Consider the following 21165-nt stretch of genomic DNA (forward strand, 5'->3'; position numbering starts at 1 on the left):
TCCTGGGTTCAAGTGATTCTCATGCCTCAGCCACCCAAGTAGCTGGAATTACAGGAGTGTCACCAAGCCTGGCTAATTTTTTTTTATTTTTAGTAGAGACAGGGTTTTTCTATGTTGGCCAAGCTGGTCTCAAACGCCTGACCTCAGGTCATCCACCCACCTTGGCCTCCCAGAGTGTTGGGATTATAGTCGTGAGCCACTGTACCTGGCCGTAATTTGAGTTTTTATCTTAGTCTGTTTAGTTAATGAATATTTTTTTTTTTTTTTTTTTTTTTGAGACAGAGTTTCGCTCTCGTTACCCAGGCTGGAGTGCAATGGCGCGATCTCGGCTCACCGCAACCTCCGCCTCCTGGGCTCAGGCAATTCTCCTGCCTCAGCCTCCTGAGTAGCTGGGATTACAGGCACGTGCCACCATGCCCAGCTAATTTTTTGTATTTTTAGTAGAGACGGGGTTTCACCATGTTGACCAGGATGGTCTCGATCTCTTGACCTCGTGATCCACCCGCCTCAGCCTCCCAAAGTGCTGGGATTACAGGCTTGAGCCACTGTGCCCGGCTAATGAATATATTTTTAAAATTCTTTTGGATCAGGCCGGGCGTGGTGGCTCAAGCCTGTAATCCCAGCACTTTGGGAAGCCGAGGCAGGTGGATCACGAGGTCAAGAGATCGAGACTATCCTGGTCAACATGGTGAAACCCCGTCTCTACTAAAAATACAAAAAAAAAATTAGCTGGGCGTGGTGGTGCGTGCCTGTAATCCCAGCTACTCGGGAGGCTGAGGCAGGAGAATTGCCTGAACTCAGGAGGCGGAGGTTGCAGTGAGCCGAGATCGCGGCATTGCACTCCAGTCTGGGTAACAAGAGTGAAACTCCATCTCAAAAAAAAAAAAAAAAAAAATTCTTTTGGATCTGTATTTAGGAGGGAATTGCTGGATCAATGATAATGCTATGTTTAATATATCGAGGAACTGCTGAACTCTTTCCCAAGGACCAGGACTGTATATTTTACATTCCCACCATCAGTGTATGAAGATTCCAGTTTCTCCATATTCCTGGCAACACTTATTGTTGTTTATCTTTTGTTTTTCTTTTTTGAGATGAAGTCTTGCTCTGTCGCCCAGGCTGGAGTGCAGTCATGTGATCTTGGCTCACTGCAACCTCTGCCTGCTGGGTTAAAATGATTCTTTTGTCTCAGCCTCTCAGGTAACTGGGATTACAGGCATGCACCAACACACCCAGCTAATTTTGTACTTTCAGTAGAGACAGGGTTTCACTATGTTGGCAGTCTGGTCTTGAACTCCTGATCTCAGGTGATCCACCTGCCTCAGCCTCCCAAAGTGCTGGGATTACAGACATGAGCCACCACCCCCGGACTTGTTGTTCATGTTTTTCTTCTAAGCATTCTAGTATGTGTGAAGTGGTATCCCATTTTGGTTTTGATTAGTGTTTCCCTAATGACTAGTGATGTTGAGTGTCTTTTCATATGCTTATTGGTCATTTGTACATCTTCTTTGGAAAAACCTCTATTCAGATCTTTTGCTATTTTAAAATTGGGTTATTTGCTCTTTTACTGTCGAGTGCTAAGAGTTATTTATGTATCCTGGATACTAGTCCTTTATCAGATATATGACTTGCAAAATTTTTTTTTTTTTTTATAAATAGAGATGGGGTGTCACCATGTTGGCCAGGCTGGTCTTGAACTCCTGACCTCAGCTGATCCACCCATCCCAGCCTCCCAAAGTGCTGGGATTACAGGCATGAGCCACCACACCCGGCTGCTTTGCAAATACTTTTTTTTTTTTTTTTTTTTGAGACGGAGTTTCGCTCTTGTTACCCAGGCTGGAGTGCAATGGCGCGATCTCGGCTCACCGCAACCTCTGCCTCCTGGGCTCAGGCAATTCTCCTGCCTCAGCCTCCTGAGTAGCTGGGATTACAGGCACGCGCCACCATGCCCAGCTAATTTTTTGTATCTTTAGTAGAGACGGGGTTTCACCATGTTGACCAGGATGGTCTCGATCTCTCGACCTCGTGATCCACCCGCCTCGGCCTCCCAAAGTGCTGGGATTACAGGCTTGAGCCACCGCGCCCGGCTTGCAAATACTTTTATTCGTGGATTACTTTTTCCTTTTCTTTCTTTCTTTTTTTTTTGTTTTGAGACAGAGTCTTATTCTGTCTCCCAGGCTAGAGTGCAGTAGCACAATCATGGCTCACTGCATTCTCGACCTCCCAAGCTTAAATGATCCTTCCACCTCAGCACCCCAAGTATCTGGGACCACAGGTGTGTGCCACCATGCCTGGCTAATTAAAACATGTTTTCCTTTTTTTTTTTTTTTTTTTTGTAAAGATAAGATCTTCCTATGTTGCCCAGGCTGATTTCAAACTCCTGGGTTCAAGTGATCCTCCCACTTCCGCCTCCCAGAATGCTCAGATTACAGGTGTGAGCCATTGCACCCAGCCTTTACTTTCTTGACATTGTCCTTTGATGCACAAATATTTTTCACATTGGCGAAGTCCCGAATATCTATTTTTTCTTTGGTTGCTGGTGCTTTTGGTGTCATTTTTACCCATCTGGTCTTTACTAACCCCTGTATACCCTTTGACACATATTTAGAGGTCCTCAAAGTTTTTATTCAAAGATGAGAGAATATGTAAATAATTTTTTAAGAAACACTCATTGAAACAGACTGCAGTACTGTCTTTGATAACAAAGATCTCCAAAGCTTCTATGTGAATACTCAGGGCTTCTAAAACCATCTCTTTGTAAAGGTTGATGGGGATCATATCTCCTACCAAAGCCCCTAGCTCTTTGGTTTGAGGCAAGAGAAAAAGGAACACTGGTGACGAAATTTAGGATACCAAGGGGCATAAAAGAGGCAGTACTTCTGCCAGCTTGCCCCCAAGTTTCTCTACCACCATCTTTTTTTTTTTTTTTTGAGACGGAGTTTCGCTCTTGTTACCCAGGCTGGAGTGCAATGGCGTGATCTCGGCTCACCGCAACCTCCGCCTCCTGGGTTCAGGCAATTCTCCTGCCTCAGCCTCCCGAGTAGCTGGGATTACAGGCACGTGCCACCACGCCCAGCTAATTTTTTGTATTTTTAGTAGAGACGGGGTTTCACCTCGTTGACCGGGATGGTCTCGATCTCTCGACCTCGTGATCCACCCGTCTCGGCCTCCCAAAGTGCTGGGATTACAGGCTTGAGCCACCACGCCCGGCCTCTACCACCATCTTAACATTAAGCCATAGTTCTCAAAGTGTGGCCGGGGGTCCAGCAACAGCAGCAGAATCTGAGCCCTTCTTGGAAACCAGATTCTTGGACCTTATTTCAGACCCACTGAATCAGAAGCTCTGGGGTGGGTCCCAGTGATCTGTTTGAACAAGTGCTCTGCTGCACATTGATGTCGGAGAGCCACTGGTGTAGCATGTTCACCTGCTACAACCTGGAATCTGCCACCTGCAGAATGTGATTACTCATCATCGCCTGCCAAGTGTGAGATCAGGTACTTCTGGTGACAATGGATAGCAAACCTTAAACTAACTTACTAAACAACTGCAGAAATCAATTGGCTGGCGTATTCTGCCTAAACAGTCAGTAGGGACACTAGCCCTGAATCAGGGCAAGAGGCAGAACATTTTCCTGCCTGGCTTAGCACCCTGCAGGGGGTGGGTAAGCCCCACCCAGTTCTCATGGCTATTTCACAAAGGGGAAGGAAGAAATGCTGTATGTGGAGGGGGAGGTAGCCCTGGTGCCCAGGACGCCAGGACTCATAAAATGGCCTCTTTGCTGTTTGTCCCGAATCCATTGTTTTCCTTCTTTTCCGCACTCCAGAGACAATGCATCCGAAGGGATCTTTCTGAAGCAAAAGCCTGTCTACAACACCCCTTGCTTATACCCTTTGGTGTGTCTCCGCAGACACACACACACACACACACACACACGCACACGCGGCTCTCCGGTTAGGTTCACACTTCGAGATGTTCAAATTCTAGTTCTAATTGACCTTTTCCAGCCTGCTGGATTCCCAGCCTTTGGAACCCCATGGAATGCTCCACCATTATCCCCTTCCACCTTTTTCCGTGCTGCCCCACCTCTGCTTCTGTGTTCTGCCTGGAATGTCGTTACCCTTCCCCACATGGTAAATTTTCGCCTTTCAAAACTCAGCCTGGATACCTGCTTCCTCTGGGATAGCTCTAAGCCAGGTTAATGACTCTGTCCACAGGCTTCTGGGTTAACAGTCGCCCTGGGCCGGCATGACTCATCTCCATATCTCCCTCAGCTGGCAGCCTCGGGGCAGGGACCCGTTTGATTCTTCTGGGTCCTCAGTCCCCAGGCTTGCCACAGCCTAGGAGTTCACATGGTGTTTGTTGATCACATACTGCTTTTGTGCCCCCTGCTGTTGCCTAGCAAAGTGGGGCCCCTGGTAGACTCAACTGATATTTATCAATGCATTCAACTGACCACAAACCTCCGTTCTTCAGGTCCTGGGAAAACCCTGAGCCACTTGCAAGTATAGGCTGCTTGTGCCCTTGACAGGTTCAAGGAATCAGTCCTCAACACTGGGGCAGTTTCACTTTGGACTTGGTGAGGGCCTAGAGGCCCTTTAGCTTTCAATCCTGAGAAACCTCCCTTTACCCAGGAAGCTGGGGACTGGACCATTTGTATCTTCATCATGGGTGGGCATGGATTCCTCATCCCAATCAGAAGAATAGATGTATCTGTAGCAGTACGTTATTCTAGGCCAGTTCTTCCTATTGAAAAAAAAAAAAATCTGGCAAGGTGCAGTGGCTCATGCCTGTGATCCCGGCACTTTGGGAGGCTGAGGTGGTTGGATCACGAGGTCAGGAGTTTGAGACCAGCTTGGCCAATGTGGTAAAATCCTGTATCTACTAAAAATACAAAAATTAGCCGGGCATGGTGGCGGGCGCCTGTAATCCCAGCTACTCTGGAGGCTGAGGCAGGAGAATCACTTGAACCTGGGAGGCAGAGGTTGCAGTGATCCAAGTCTACACCACTGCACTCTAGCTTGGGTGACAGAGGGAATCTTCATCTTAAAAAAAAAAAAATCTAAAGTCCTTTTCCTAGCTTGAATTTAAAAATTTTTTTTAAATTAAAAATTTACAAATCATGTTTATTTCTAACATACAATTTGATAATATGTATTTATTGAATCTAATACATAAAAATACAAACTACTTGTAAACGTCCTATGAGTTTTGTGCTTCCAGTCTTTTTTCTAAGCATGCATATTTAGTAATTTCCTAAAGCATTGAGATTATTATTTTATTCGTATTTATTACCATTGTCTTAGTGCATTTATGCTTATGCTGCTATAACAAAATACCTAAGACTGGGTTATTTGTCGGCTACAGACATTTATCGAGCTCATGGCTCTGGAAGCTGGGAAGTCCAAGGTTGAGAGGCCGCATCTGGCGAGGGCCTTCTTGCTGCTTCATCCCATGGTGGACGGTGGAAAGGGCAAGAGAGCTTGTGAGAGAGAGCCAGGAACTGAACTCACAGCCTCCAGTCCTTTTATAATCAGCACGGATTCACCCACGAGGATGGAGCTCTCACAGCCTAAACACCTCCCATTACTGTTGGCCCCACCTCCCAACACTGTTACATTGGGGATTAAGTTTCCACCATATGGCTTTTTTTTTTTTTTTTTTTTTTGAGATGGAGTCTTGCTCTTGTTGCCCAGGCTGGAGTGCAGTGGTGGGATCTTGGCTCACCACAACCTCCACCTCCCAGGTTCAAGTGATTCTTCTGCCTCAGCGTCCCGAGTAGCTGGGCCTGCCACCACACCCAGCTAATTTTTTATATTTTTAGCAGAGATGGGGTTTTACTATGTTGGTCAGGCTAGTCTTGAACGCCTGACCTTAGGCGATCCACCCACCTCGGCCTCCCAAAGTGCTGTAATTACAGGTGTGAGCCACCATGCCCTGCCAACACATGCCTTTTGGGAGACACATTCAACTATTATTTTATCTGTTGCCATTGAGACTGTTGTTTTATTAATGAAACTCCTTGTATTTCTGGAAAAAAAAACCCTGACAAGTTTATAATACCAGCCCCTGTAACCTTCCTTCCACTGGTAAGCCGAAGGTAAAAATGTTAAGACCCAGATACTGAAAAAAGCAAGTAAGGCCTGGGAGTCAAACCAACGCTGAAGAACTTAACTTAGAGCTTCCCAGTAGCCAGGGCAAAACAATAAATAAATAAAAGGGACGCTCAAGGGGTTGTGGAGCTCTTGAACTGCAGAAGAGGAAGCAAGCCAGTTTATCAGAATGCTGACCTCTGGAGAGGGCACAGGGACCTTGTGTAAGAGTGTTGTGTAAGGGACAGCTTCACTGAAAGATGAAGGAAGTGCCTGGGTTTGGTCACTTCTCATACTGACTTGTTTTTTTTTGAGACAGACTGTTGCCCAGGCTGGCGTGCAATAGCGTGATCTCAGCTTACTGCAACCTGCGACCTCCACCTCTTGGGTTCCAGTGATTCTCCTGCCTCAGCTTCCCAGGTACCTGGGATTATAGGCGCCACCACCACGCCCAGCTAACTTTGTATTTTTAGTAGAGATGGAGTTTCACCATGTTGGTCAGGCTGGTCTTAAACTCACCATGTTGGCCAGGCTGGTCTTAAACTCCTGACCTCAGTGATCCGCCTGCCTCGGCCTCCCAAACTTCTGGGGTTACAGGTGTGAGCCACCATGCCCGGTCCATACTGACTCTTAAGAACAGCTGTTGGCATGTCCATAAATTGTAGTTCTCAAAAATAAATAAATAAATAGATAAATAAATTGCAGTTCTGGGAAGGCATTTATTTGTTTGGTTTTCCCTAGGAATCAGACTGAGAGGAAGGCATATTTTTGTAGGAAGCCGAAATAATGTAATCTAAGCATGAAACTTTCTGGTGATTTCCTTTAGTAGAGATTTAACAAACCCATGAACTGTGTGGCTTTCGTGCTGTTCTTTCATGTGAGGAATCTCACAATTGTCTCGATGAAGCTGGAGGCAAGAAGTTATGCCATTTTACAGATGAGAAAATGGAGGCTCAGGGAGATTGACTTATCCAGGGTCACACAGCCAATTAAGTGGCATACCAGGACTCAAGCCCAAGTTTACAACCTTTTCCTTTTTGTTTGCACTTTGTTAGAGAAGGGGGAAGTGTCTGACACTGTTTTGTTTTGTTTTGTTTTGTTTGAGATGGAGTTTCGCTCTTGTTACCCAGGCTGGAATGCAATGGCGCGATCTTGGCTCACCGCAATCTCCGCCTCCTGGGTTCAGGCAATTCTCCTGCCTCAACCTCCTGAGTAGCTGGGATTACAGGCACGTGCCACCATGCCCAGCTAATTTTTTGTATTTTTAGTAGAGACGGGGTTTCACCATGTTGACCAGGATGGTCTCAATCTCTTGACCTCGTGATCCACCCGCCTCGGCCTCCCAAAGTGCTGGGATTACAGGCGTGAGCCACCGCGCCCAGCCCCTGACATTGTTAAATATCCACGGTGTATTAGGACTGGGTGTGTGTGTGTGTGTGTGTGTATGTGTGTGTGTGTGACAGAGTCTCGCTCTCTCACCCAAGCTAGAGTGCAGTGGCATGATCTCGGCTCACTGCCACCCCTGCCTCCTGGGAGTGATTCTCCTGCCTCAGTCTCCTGAGTAGCTGGGATTACTGGCACCCACCACCACACCTGGCTACTTTTTGTATTTTTAGTAGAGACGGAGTTTCATCATGTTGGCCAGGCTGATCTCGAACTCCTCATCGCAGGTGATCTCTCTGCCTCAGCCTCCCAAAATGCTGGGATTACAGGAGTGAGTCACTGTCCCTGGCCTAGGATCAGGTCTTTATAAGTACCACCTCATCTGTTTCTTACGGTAAATCATACAGACACGTAATCTTAGCCCATTTTACAGAGAGGCTCGGCAGTTGTCCAGGCCATACAGATAGTAGGTATGAGAGAGGCTAAGCAGGGATTCCCAACCAGGGTTTGGTGACAGAACTTGAGGATGTGTGAGGATTCAATAGAATTGCACAGGAACATTTCTGGGGGAGAGGGGAGAGGGTGGCTTTCACAGAGCCTTAAAAAACCCAAATAGAGACAAATGAGAAAAACACACGCATGAACTCAAGGAAAGAATCATAGTGACAGCTCACATAACTGAGTCCTAACCAGGGGCCAGGCACCTGGCAAGGCCTGGATGAGCTGAGCATTCCCATGAGGGTTAGGGTGCATCACCCCCAGCTCACAGGTTGCTCAGCTAGTAAGTGGCCTTGCATGGTGACTGAGTTTGGCTTCTTTTCCATCATCACCTCTTGTGGCTTGTTTTTTTTCTCGCAGTGAGTAGAATTTTTCTTCCTCTTTTGTGCAGCTGGGAATTAACTGCAGGCAGAATGAGAGGCTGTGCTTCAAAAGGTCATTGCCCGTTTCCAGGTCACCTCTGTCTGTTCCCTCGCCCGTGGCAACAAGCTGATTGGATGGTGGTTGGTTAAGAGTGAACAAATGAATGGATGAATGAATGAATGAATCAGTGGATGAAGGAAGTACCTCTTCCTTGGTGTTCTGGATCAGCATTCAGGGATCCATTTCTGATGACTTTTATTCAAGGGTGTTAGGTCACTGTAGTGCTAGAGAGAAGTCTTGGGGAAGCTGAGGTCAGGCCCGATGTTGATGACCAGGGAGGACTGGAGTGACCCAGCAAGCCTCCTTCCTCCTCAGCAGGCAGTGATGTGAAGTGGGCTGTGCCGCCTTCCACAGCTCTCTGCCATGGCACGCAGCCTTCCACAGCATGTGGCAAGCCTGGCAGGACCTGGAATGCCTTGCTATCCTTGGAACGTAGTACCTCTCGTATCCCTGGCCCATGTTCACTTCCCTGGTTTATCTGCTGGGGTTTTGCATCCCAGTCTGGTGTACCCTCTCGTGCAGCCCAGCGGTGGGGTCCTAGTTCAGAGCAACTGCATCAGCAGCCCTGTTTTACAGCTGAGGACACAGGCTCAGAGGATTGAAGTGACCTATCCAAGGCCACACCAGTGAGCGGTGGATCTAGGTCTTGGGCCCAGCTGTGGCTGGCTCCAAAGCCACGCATCACCACATCCTCAGAGGACCCTCAGGACCTCAGGGTCATATTTACATTGCTGGAGGCCTCATCAAATTCCTGAGGCTGCTCCACCCTCCTCTGGCTGGAGAGCTGTCCCAGGTCCAGCTGGGCCATGGCTGAGGGTTTCCTTCCTGTTTAGAGAGAGTGTGGGTCTTCTTGACTGCCCCAGGGCTTCTGCCGAGCTGGGTTGAAGGGACTTCACAATACGTAGGAACCAGGAGCCGGAAGCTAAGAGGTGATTTTGCCTGTCCTGAAGTTTGTGATGCCATCCCCCTTCCTCAACCACCTGTAGCTCTACTTTGAGAAAAAAGAGGCTAGGCATGACGGCTCACGCCTGTAATCCCAGCACTTTGGGAGGCCCAGGAGGGTGGATCACCTGAGGTCAGGAGCTCGAGACCAGCCTGGCCAAAATGGTGAAACCCCATCTTTACCAAAAATACAAAAAATTAGCTGGGCATGATGGTGGGTGCCTGTAATCCCACCTACTTGGGAGGCTGAGGCAGGAGAATCACTTGAACCTGGAAGGCGGAATTTGCAGTGAGCTGAGATGGTTCCATTGCACCCCAGCCCAGGTGACAGAGCAAGACTCCATCTCAAAAAAAAAAAAAAAAAAAAAAAAAAAAAACAACATTTAAAGAGGCCGGGCGCAGTGGCTAATGCCTGTAATCCCAGCACTTTGGGAGGCTGAGACAGGTGGATCACGTGGTCAAGAGTTCAAGACCAGCCTGAACAACATGGTGAAACCCCTCTCTACTAAAAATACAAAAAAAATTAGCCGGGCATGGGAGTGTACACCTGTAATCCCAGCTACTTGGGAGGCTGAGGCAGGAGAATTGCTTGAACCTGGAAGGCAGAGGTTGCAGGGAGTCTAGATCATGCCACTGCACTCCAGCCTGGTGACAGAGTAAGACTCTGTCTCAATTAAAGAAAAAAAAAGAAAAAGAAAAAAGAGGCTGGACATGATGGTTCATGCCTGTAATCCCAGCACTTTGGGAGGCCAAGGCAGGCAGATCACCTGAGGTCAGGAGTTCGAGACCAGCCTGGCTAACATGGTGAAACCCTGTCTCTACAAAAACACAAAAATTAACCAGGTGTGGTGGCAGGCACCTTTAATCCCAGCTACTTGGGAGGCTGAGGCAGGAGAACAGCTTGAACCCGAGAGGTGGAGCCAAGATCATGCCCTTGCACTCCAGCCTGGGTGACGAGCGAGACTCCATCTCAAAAAAAGAAAGAAAGAAAGAAAGAAAGAAAAAGCATCTATTTGAAGAGCCCAAAGTGGGCCAGAAAGAGTGAGAATGGGAGGGAACCAGGGCAGGAAGAGTTTTTTACTGTAATTGTCCTTTCCGCCCCTCCACTAGGCTGGGAGCCCCTTGAGGGCCTGGACCTGGCTGTTGTCCCAGGGCCTGCAGTCGGTCAGTGTCAAGTAGGTGTGTGATGAGTGAATGGATGACCTGCGGGTTTGGAGCCCTGCTTCCCAGTCCGGGAACAAACTGCGTGGCCTTGGTCAGCTACATCCCCTTTCTTGGCCTCAGTTTCTCCATCTGAGCTGATCTTAGAGGCCCTGATATTCTAAGCCAGCAAGTTCCAGGGCACTGGAAGATGAAAGGAGCCTGAGATGGGTGCCGGGATTCTGGGAGGACTCGGGCAGCTTGGCCGTGGGGAAGGCATCCAGAGGTTCTTGGCTGTGGAGCTTAGGAAACAGAGTAGCTGGCTGGTGGGCACCAGGGCATAGGCGGGAGCAAGGAGGCAGGGCATATGCTTGGCTGAAGGGGCTGTTTGCTGAAGCTTCGGGTCTTAGCAACTTGATTTTCCTTCTTCAGAAAATGAAGCCCCCCAAGCAGCTCCTCTGGGTGTCAGAGCCTCCGGTGAGGGTGAGGCCCATTGGGGGAGGGGGGCTTCCAAGGCAGGAGGAGGAGGGCCAGGGAGCAGGGGCACCCAGACATTGGACGCTGGTGGGCCCTGCCTGGCTGGGACCTGGGGGTTTCCGGTCTCGAGGGCTGGGCAGCCCCACTCATTGTGACTTTGCCCTGTGTTTTCTGCAGATCATGATTGAGTTCTGTCCAGGGGGAGCCGTGGATGCTATCATGCTGGGTGAGTCTTACTTAATTGCCGGGAACAGACGACTGGTTGGCGTCCTAAGTCTAACTGCTGAACAGCTCTGTCTAGGACTGGGTCTTCCACTCTCCTACTCTGTCAGTCCCCACGGCCTCTGAGCACCTCTCTGCTTTGTCTGTTTTTGGGAGCAGGGTTTGGGTTCTTTTTTTTTTTTTTTTCTCTTTTTCTGAGACAGAGTCTTGCTCTGTTGCCCAGGCTGGAGTGCAGTGGTGTGATCTCAGGTCACTCACTGCAACCTCCGCCTCCTGGGTTCAAGCGATTTTCCTGCCTCAGCCTCCCAAGCAGCCTGGGATTACAGGCATACGCCACCACGAATGGCTTATTTTTCTATTTTTAGTCGAGAGCAGGGGGTTGGGTTCTTGAAGAGAATACAGGACATTCGCTGGAAGACCAGCACTCCCTGTCCCAAAAGCCATGTGTGGCCACTTAAACTGGCCACTCTCCCTCTTGTGGCCTCTTGACCATAAGATGGGTGTGATGCCTTCTTTGAGGGACCCCACAGCACAGCACTCTAAGAAGGTGAAACCAAGATACCAGAGGAAGGTCTTTGACAAGTGGGGAGACCCACACATTTAGTAAATGCTCAGTGGGGACAGTGTCAGGTCTGTGTCCTGGGCAAGCTTCAGCATAGCGGTGATAATGACTACAGTGAAATGTTAGTAGTGGCCATTCTTTTGTGAATAGTTACTATATGCCAGAGAGTACAGTAGCCATGTTCACATATGTGATCCTCCTCTGATCCTCAGGTGTAAAATCAGGAAGAGTATCAGTTTTTTGTTTTTGTTTTTTTATTTTTTTTTTTGAGACGGAGTTTCGCTCTTGTTGCCCAGGCTGGAGTGCAATGGCACGGTCTCGGCTCACCGCAACCTCCGCCTCCTGGGTTCAGGCAATTCTCCTGCCTCAGCCTCCTGAGTAGCTGGGATTACAGGCACGCACCGCCATGCCCAGCTAATTTTTAGTATTTTTAGTAGAGACGGGGTTTCACCATGTTGACCAGGATGGTCTTGATCTCTTGACCTTGTGATCCACCCGCCTCGGCCTCCCAAAGTGCTGGGATTACAGGCTTGAGCCACCGCGCCCGGCCCCAGTTTTATTTTTTTATTTTTGAGATGAAGTCTTGCTCGGTTACCCAGGCTGGAGTGCAGTGGCATGATCTTGGCTCACTGCAACCTCCTCCACCTGGGCAATTCTTCTGCCTCAGCCTCCTGCCCGAGTAGCTGGGGTTACAGGTACCTGACACCCCGCCCAGCTAGTTAGTAGAGACGGGGTTTTACCATGTTGGCCAGGCTGGTCTCAAACTCCTGACCTCAGGTGATCCACCCTCTTAGGCCTCCCAAAGTGCTAGGATACAGTCGAGCATCACTTTTATTTTTGATTGAGCTGACACTTGAATGGTTAAGGGGCTCACCCAGTTCACACAGGAGAGCTGTGAACCCAGGTCTGGGTGACCCACTCCTCACCAGGGCCTATCCCGTAGCATCCCCAGCTCTTGCCACCCTGCAGGGTAGTGAGCTCAGAGAGGCCGAGGAGAGGCTTGGAAGGTTGAGAGACATGTCCAGGATTCTGGGATGGCCCAGAAGAGGAGAAGCACTCAGTATAATGTCACACCATTCAAGGTATTTTCCCTGAGTCTATTTCAGGACAGAGACAATCATAATACTGAAACAACCTTGAATGCCATAATCCTGAATGTTGAAATCCCAAAAGAACAAAATGCCAAAAGTCTAAACTCCTGTCAAGTACAATCCTGAAAGATCACAGTCTCAAAAATATAATTCTAAAAAAAAGTTTTTTGAATCTTTATATTATTTTAAAGAGAGATTTGAGAAATATAAAAACACGACAACACCTCATAGTCTACTTTACACAGTCAAATAGGCAATAATAACGTACATATTTTTGCAAGCAGAAACCCTCAGTTATACCCAGGGTGGTTGCACAGGTATAACAATTATGAGCAGATCAGCCGGATGCGGTAGCTCACACCTGTAATCCCAGCACTTTGGGAGGCTGAGGTAGGCAATCACCCAAGGTCAGGAGTTCGAGACCAGCCTGGCTAACATGGTGAAACCCCATCTCTACTAAATATACCAAAATTAATTGGGCGTGGTGGCAGATGCCTGTAATCCTAGCTACTTGGGAGGCTGAGGCAGGAGAATCACTTGAACCCAGGAGGCAGAGATTGCAGTGAGCCAAGATAACACCACTGCACTCCAGCCTGGGTGACACAGTGAAACTCTGTCTCCAGAAAAAAAAAAAAAAAAATTATGAGCAGATGACTTGTACTCATAAAGAGGTCAAAAAGGGAAATGTATAAATGCATATCACCCGGATTGGTGATTGTGTGCACACAGCTTTATTTATTTTTATTTTATTTTATTTATTCATTTTTTTAAAGACGGGGTTTCACCATGTTGGTCAGGCTGGTCTTGAACTCCCGGCCTCAGGTGATCCACCCGCCTTGGCCTCCAAAGTGCTTGGATTACAGACGTGAGCCACCACATCCAGCCTGTGCATACAGCTTTATAGCTGTTGTCTGAAATCTTGTAATGAACTGCCTAAGCCTTTTCATGAGATCGATTAAAACCCTCAGTGGGTCACTAGGGCCTATGCAGATGCCCAAAGAGCTGGGATCTTGAGAAAGTCTATTTTTCATAAAAGGAATTAGAACTCTCTCTAAATCTCTATACCATTTATACCTCCGGTATTGAAAATGATGTGAGGATGAAATACGTAGCATAGTGAATTGCAGAAAGTAATGCTGACTGTTTAAAATAGTGGGGAAAAGGCTGTGTGCAGTGGCTCACACCTGTAATCCCAGCACTTTGGGAGGCTGAGGCAGGTGAATCACTTGAGGTCAGGAGTTCAAGACCAGCCAGGCTAACATGGTGAAACCCCGTCTCTACTCAAAATACAAAAATTAGCCAGGTGTGATGGTGCATGTCTGTAGTCCCAGCTACTCAGGAGGCTGAGGCAGGAGAATCGCTTGAACCCAGAAGCTGGAGGTTGCAGTGAGCCAAGATGGCGCCACTGCACTCCAGCCTGGGTGAGAGAGTGAGCCTCCATCTCAAAAAAAAAAAAAAAAGGGGTGAGGGTGGGGAATATATATATATAAACTAAAGACCATTTAGTTTTTTCAAATTTACCATATGAACAAGTATATTACAGGGATAGATGATGGGCAGTTGCACAGAGACTGTTCGTAAGAGTTGGCCTAACCGGATACCACTATGCTGTGATTGAGAGTTTTACGATTTTAGACTTTAGGGATTTTGATCTTTGGGGATTTTAACATTTGGGATTATGGTATTTGAGACTGTGTCTTTTAGGATTGTGATCCAAACCCATCTCAGGAATGTGTCAGATTCACAGTAGTCCATCCTATCCCAGGCCGTGGAAAGGCAGGACCCATAAGCCTTCGTTTCAGGGCCACTTACCACCCCACCGAGTTCCCAGGCAGGTAAATGACAGTAGCGAGAAGGATACGTGGCACGTGTTATATGGCTCTTGGGTGTGCCTTCTCTCAGCAGACACTGCCTTTGAAGATGACCATTTTGGGGGTTAGAATCCAATAGTATAAAAGAGATAGTCTGGTATGAATTGAGACTTTAGGTTATAAGGAGCCAAAATACTCAGACTTTTTTAGGTGGGGGATGTAGGAGGTAGAATTTATTTGCACAAAGAACTGAAGACTTAAAGGATGGCTAGCTTCAGGCACAGCTTGTTCTAGGAGTTTTAAAGAGTTATGATAAGGGGTGGAGTGCAGTGGCTCATGCCTGTCATCCCAGCACTTTGGGAGGCCGAGGCAGGTGGATCACTTTGAGCTCAGGAGTTCGAGACTAGCCTGGACAACATAGCAAAATGCCGACTCTACAAAAAATACAAAAATTAGCTGGGCTTAGTGGTTTACACTTGTAATCCCAGCTACTCAGGACACTGAAGCTGGAGGATCACTTGAGCTCAGGAAGCAGAGGTTGCAGTGAGCCAAAATCATGCCAGTACACTCTAGCCTGGGTGACAGAGTGAGACCTTGTCTCAAAAAATAAAATAAAAAATAAATGAAGAGTTACAGTAAAGTCTTGATTTCTTTATCCAACGCTTGGCCCCACTGCCCTCTGTGTTAGCCCCATTCTCATGCTGGTTTTCTGCCCTTGATGACAAGATGGTGTGGCAGCTCCAGACATCACATCTGAATTCCAAGCAGCAGGATGGAAGACAAGAGGGTAGAATAACCACCCACCCCTACCCCACAGTGAAGACTCTTTTTTTTTTTTTTTTTTTTTTGAGACGGAGTTTCGCTCTTGTTGCCCAGGCTGGAGTGCAATGGCGCGATCTCGGCTCACCACAACCTCCGCCTCCTGGGTTCAGGCAATTCTCCTGCCTCAGCCTCCCGAGTAGCTGGGATTACAGGCACACGCCACCATGCCCAGCTAATTTTTTTGTATTTTTAGTAGAGACGGGGTTTCACCATGTTGACCAGGATGGTCTCGATCTCTCAACTTCGTGATCCACCCGCCTCGGCCTCCCAAAGTGCTGGGATTACAGGCTTGAGCCACCGCGCCCGGCCAGTGAAGACTCTTTTTAAAAGAGACTTCAGAAAAACTGTACCTGACACTTTGCTATATGTCTCATTAGCTGTAGCATATCACACACAGCTGGAACGGAGGCTGGGGAATGTGGTTTTCTAGCTGGGTAGCCATATGTTCTGATACTAAAAAAGAAGGGGGAAATGGAAGCCAGCTAGCAGCCTCTGTGTCCCCTGGTATGCAGCTTAACTTAATGAGCTTAGCTGGAGGGGAATATCAGAGATAGAAAAGGCACTGAAGTGTACTGTGCCCTCGACCTCATTCACAGCTGGGGCGTGACCGAGACTACAGCTAAGCCAGCAGGCACACCCTGCCCTGCTCCCGTCTCAGTTCTCCTCTGGCCCTGACTGCTCTAGCCCTAGGCAGCTTTCCCCCTGTTGGTGGCAGCAGTTAAAGGAACATTTTGGAAATCATAATTGGAGAAGAGAAGCTGAAATAGTGGCAGCCAACAAGTTCAGAGCCAGGTCCTAGCTGCAGCTCTCTGTTTAGGGTTGACTTTCCTGCAGATGCCTGCCTGGCTTAGAGGGGCTTTCTGCTCCTCCATCCATCTCCCCTTTGCCCTGCATGGCTGGGGGGCATTACCAGCCTGGACTTGGGGTACAGGGGTCCATTCCCTGAGGTCCAGTCCAGGTTTGTCTTTTTTTTTTTTTTGAGACGGAGTTTCGCTCTTGTTACCCAGGCTGGAGTGCAATGGCACGATCTCGGCTCACCGCAACCTCCGCCTCCTGGGTTCAGGCAATTCTCCTGCCTCAGCCTCCTGAGTAGCTGGGATTACAGGCACGTGCCACCATGCCCAGCTAATTTTTTGTATTTTTAGTAGAGACAGGGTTTCACCATGTTGGCCAGGATGGTCTCTATCTCTTGACCTCGTGATCCACCTGCCTCGGCCTCCCAAAGTGCTGGGATTACAGGCTTGAGCCACCGCGCCCAGCCCAGGTTTCTCTTTTTGGAGGCTTTGGGGCACAGGACTGGCCCTTTTGTGAGATGGAGAAAATGCTTATGTGGTGTGTCACCATGGAACCATTCTAGTTTAACACCCAGTGCCTGTTCTGATTGAAATGCATGTGATCGGCCATGCCATGCTGCCTATTAAACATCTTAGGTCTCCACCCTTTTATCGTGGAAAGGATGGGAGGCTAGAATTGGATGTGATGTCAAAGAAGACTTAGATTCATTTGCAGTGTTGTAGTTTGTTTTTAATAAGGAGAAGTATTCATGCATTGCTGTGTAATTAAAAGTCATTCCTAAAAATGTATTGGACTCAAAAGGCTGCATATTGTATGATTCCAACTATATGACAGTCTAGAAAAATGCAACACTATAGGGACAGAAATCAAATTAGTAATTACATAGGGACTGGGAACGGGGGTAAGAGTTTACTACAAAGGCCACGGGAATCTTGGAGGATGATGGATGAATTTTGTATCTAAACTGTGATGGGGGTTACTTGACTGAATATGTTTGTCAAAATTCAAAGAACCGTATATCTTAAATAGGTGAATTTTTTCTATATGTAAATTATACTTCAATAATCCTGACTTTATTTAATTTATTTATTTATTGAAATGGAGTCTCGCTCTGTCTCCCAGGGCTCACTGCAACCTCTGCCTCCCAGGTTCAAGCAATTCTTCTGCCTCAGCCTCCTGAGTAGCTGGGCCACAGGTGTGTGCCACTATGCCCAGCTAATTTTTGTATTATTAGTAGAGACGGGGTTTCACCATATTGGCCAGGCTGGTCTCAAACTCCTGACCTCATGATATGCCCGCCTTAGCCTCCCAAAGTGCTGGGATTACAGGCATAAGCCACCATGCCCAACTCAATCCTGACTTTAAAGGGAGGTGGCTCCCCAGTCCTGACTTTAAAAAGTGTATCAGGCCACGCATGGTGGCTCAGGGCTGGAGCCCTGCCTATGTCAGTTATAATCATCCCATTTCACAGACCAGGAGATGAAGGGCCAGAGCACTTAGGTGACTTGCCAGTAATCACACAACTAGTGAGAGGCAGCACCTGGTAGAGGCTTGGTCTGTGTGCTCCTGAAGCCCATGCAGGCTCTGATCCTGGCCCCTGGCTGGAGGCACAGAGGTTAAGGATGAGGCCACAGGGACAGGGAGCAGCTTGCAGGCTCTAGAGAGAGAGGTCTCTGGTCCAGGAGCCCTGGTCTGGGGCCTGGCTTCCCAGGGCAGGGTAGTTGGCACCTGCATTCCTGTCTGGCATGTCTATTTTGCCACTCCTAAGGACTTGGCAGGGCGAGCTGAACCTTGTGGATTCCTGTCCAGGCACCAGTGGGTGAGCTGGACACTGCAGTGCTGTAGGCAGAGGGAGGACTCGGAGCAGTGTCCCTTTGGGTGACCAGGCTTAGAAGCCGACGACTTGAGAACCTGGCAGGCCAAGGGAGGTGGCTCCCCTGGTCACAGGGGTCTTGGGTAGCAACATTGACTGAATCAGAACAGTCTTGTGGGATGCGGAGCACAAAGCTGTCACCATGGAATCTTTCACTCCCTTCCTCCGCTGCCTCCACATTCTGTCGGCTCCACCTCCCTAATCCATCCATTGAGCAGCTTTTCTCCCTCTCTGCCTTGGCTGCTTTTGGGACTGTGATGACCTCCAGCTGAGCCCCTGCCCCTGCTGCCCAGCAAGCTCTTTGCTGCACTAGAGGGAATTATTTGTTTGTTTATTTTGTTTCATTTATAACATAATAAATGTTACAAGCATAGCTGAGTCTCGCTATGTTGCCCAGGCCAGCCTTGAACTCCTGGCCTCAAGTGATTCTCCTATCTTGGCCTCTTGAGTAGAGGGCACTAAGCTGCTCTCAGCCATGGGAATTTTTTTAATGCAAAAATCAGACTGTCTGCCCCACTCAGAACCTCTCGTGGACTGCCCACTGCATTTCAAATCAAATGCAGCCTCCACGGTGTGGCCCAAAAGTCCTGCAGAGTCAAGGCCCGTTGACCTCTGACCTTGAGTCACTTTGGCTTCATCTGCCCCCTTCCACCACACAAGTCTGTTCCCCTCTCCAGGAATATTCTTCCTGCTCCTCACCTTCCTGCTCCCGGCCTGCTCAGACTTATTCAACTTGCGGACCTCAGGGAAGAAGGGCCCCGGCCATCTCTAGGCAGACATCAAGCTGTCTGCAGCGCGTGCACGTGGGCACTTGTGTCTCCCCACTGACTGGCACACAAAAGGCTCTTAGCGACCAGCCCTCCGGTCTCTCTGGCCTTTCCCTTCCGCATCCCCTGGTGCCACCACCAATAGCCAGTGGAAAGATTAATAGGCAAAAAAAGAAGAAAGAGAAGAAAAGCTTCTTCATGCTGAGAAAGTGGGTCACTCTTCTCAAGAGAGGGTCTCCCCAGTGGACATTTTTTAAACACCAGCTCATGCCAGCCATTGCCTCTGCTGGCTCCTTGACCTAGAGTGCCCTCGCCCCGCCTATTCTCTTCCGTTAAGACACAGCCCAAATGTCCTTTCCTCTGGGCAGCCTCCTGATTCCCCCAGCTAGAAGGGGTTCCTGCCGGTTCTGACATCCCACATGCCTACACCCCACTCTGCTCCAAGTGTCACTCGCATTTCCATGTCCCCTCTGCCTGCCTGTGCCAAGCACACAGCCAGACACATAGTAAGTGCCCCCTGTGTCTGCAGACACGACGGATCTCTATGTCTCAGTCAGGCTTATGTTTACAAACCAGAGCTCTAAAGCCAGACCCTGGTTTGAATCTCAAATCTGTGACTTCCCACCTTCATGACTTTGAGCTAGTGGCTTAACCTTTCCAAGCCTCAATTTCCTCATCTGTAAAAGGGGGACAATACTTGTGCCTGCTTCATAGGACTATTGTGATGACAAAATGGGTCCGTGTACATGCTGTGCTTAGAAATGAACCCAGTACACGGTGAGCACTCCTTAATATTGGTGGCTTTTGTTTCTCCCCGGTGTGGGCCTGACATTTCAATTGCCTGTGGCGAGTGCTTACTGAATTGACAGCTGTTCTCCTACATTACCAGAGCTGGACAGAGGCCTCACGGAGCCCCAGATACAGGTTGTTTGCCGCCAGATGCTAGAAGCCCTCAACTTCCTGCACAGCAAGAGGATCATCCACCGAGATCTGAAAGCTGGCAACGTGCTGATGACCCTCGAGGGAGACATCAGGCTGGGTAAGGGACTCAGGGTGGGAAAGGTGAAGTCACAGGGCACCTGCCTGGGTGTCAGCCTGGCCTCTGCAGGCCAGTGAGAGGTGGGCCTGGTGGGGGTGTGGGTCCTCACGCCTACACCCTCTTGGCATGTCAGCAATTCTCCCCTTCCTACTCTTGCTTCTTTTTTTTTTTTTGAGACGGAATTTCGCTCTGGTTACCCAGGCTGGAGTGCAATGGCGCGATCTCGGCTCACGGCAACCTCCGCCTCCTGGGTTCAGGCAATTCTCCTGCCTCAACCTCCTGAGTAGCTGGGATTACAGGCACGTGCCACCATGCCCAGCTAATGTTTTGTATTTTTAGTAGAGACGAGGTTTCGCCATGTTGACCAGGACGGTCTCGATCTCTTAACCTCGTGATCCACCCGCCTCGGCCTCCCAAAGTGCTGGGATTACAGGCTTAGGCAAGAAGAGGGTCTTTTTTAGGAAGGGGCTGTTACCAATTTTGTTTCAGAGTCAAACCATGAACTGAATTTTTTCTCAAACTTAGTTCGGCCTATGCCCAGGAATGAACAAGGACAGCTTCAAGGTTAGAAGCAAGATGGAGTTGGTTAGGTCTGATTTCTTTCACTGTTATCATTTCCTCAGCTGTAATTTTGCCAAGACTGCTTTATTACCATGGTAGAGCAGTTCTTCCTGGCTCACAGTCCCCCACCTCAGTTTCAGCAAGTCCCAGCACCTCTCTGTCCTTTGCTTTCCTGCTTCTGCCATGGGGGACCTGGCTGGCATTTGTCCACAGGAGCACTGTTGGCATTTTTGACTGGACGGTTTTCACTGTTTTCTGAATGACAAGGTTTCTCCTACCTTGGATTTTTTTTTTTTTTTGAAATAGAGTCTCATCTGTCACTCAGGCTGGAGTACAGTGGTGCGATCTCTGCTCACTGCAGCCTCCGCCGCCTGGGTTCAAGCAGTTCTCCTATTTCAACCTCCTAAGTAGCTGGGACTACAAGCATGCACCACCACACCCAGCTAATTTTTGTATTTTTAGTAGAGATGGAGTTTCATCGTGTTAGCCAGGATGGTCTTGATTTCCTGACTTCATGATACGCCTGCCTTGGCCTCCCAAAGTGCTAGGATTATAGGCATGAGACACTGTGCCTGGATCTACCTTGGACTCTTTTGGTCACCTTCACCAAGGTGACAGATCAAGGGGACAGATGAGAGACTCCCTTATAAATGTGCATATATTCTAAGT

The 21165-nt window shown here is 48.6% G+C and overlaps 1 protein-coding gene across 3 annotated transcripts in view; it reads left to right on the plus strand.

Annotated features, from left to right (window-relative positions):
* STK10 (serine/threonine kinase 10) overlaps positions 1 to 21165 on the plus strand; it is a 136981-nt gene that overhangs the window by 56630 nt on the left and 59186 nt on the right. For all 3 annotated transcript variants that reach the window (XR_012515266.1, XM_039460497.2, XM_039460498.2), the window contains exons 3-4: positions 11131 to 11179; positions 19786 to 19935. Coding sequence is in view for 2 of the 3 variants with exons in the window: in XM_039460497.2 (XP_039316431.1) it covers positions 11131 to 11179; positions 19786 to 19935 (199 nt within the window). In the remaining variant the exon portion in view is untranslated. The remainder of the gene's footprint in view (positions 1 to 11130; positions 11180 to 19785; positions 19936 to 21165) is intronic.

This window comes from Saimiri boliviensis, chromosome 20 (genome assembly GCF_048565385.1).
Source record: "Saimiri boliviensis isolate mSaiBol1 chromosome 20, mSaiBol1.pri, whole genome shotgun sequence".
In the NCBI taxonomy this organism is placed as follows: domain Eukaryota; kingdom Metazoa; phylum Chordata; class Mammalia; order Primates; family Cebidae; genus Saimiri; species Saimiri boliviensis.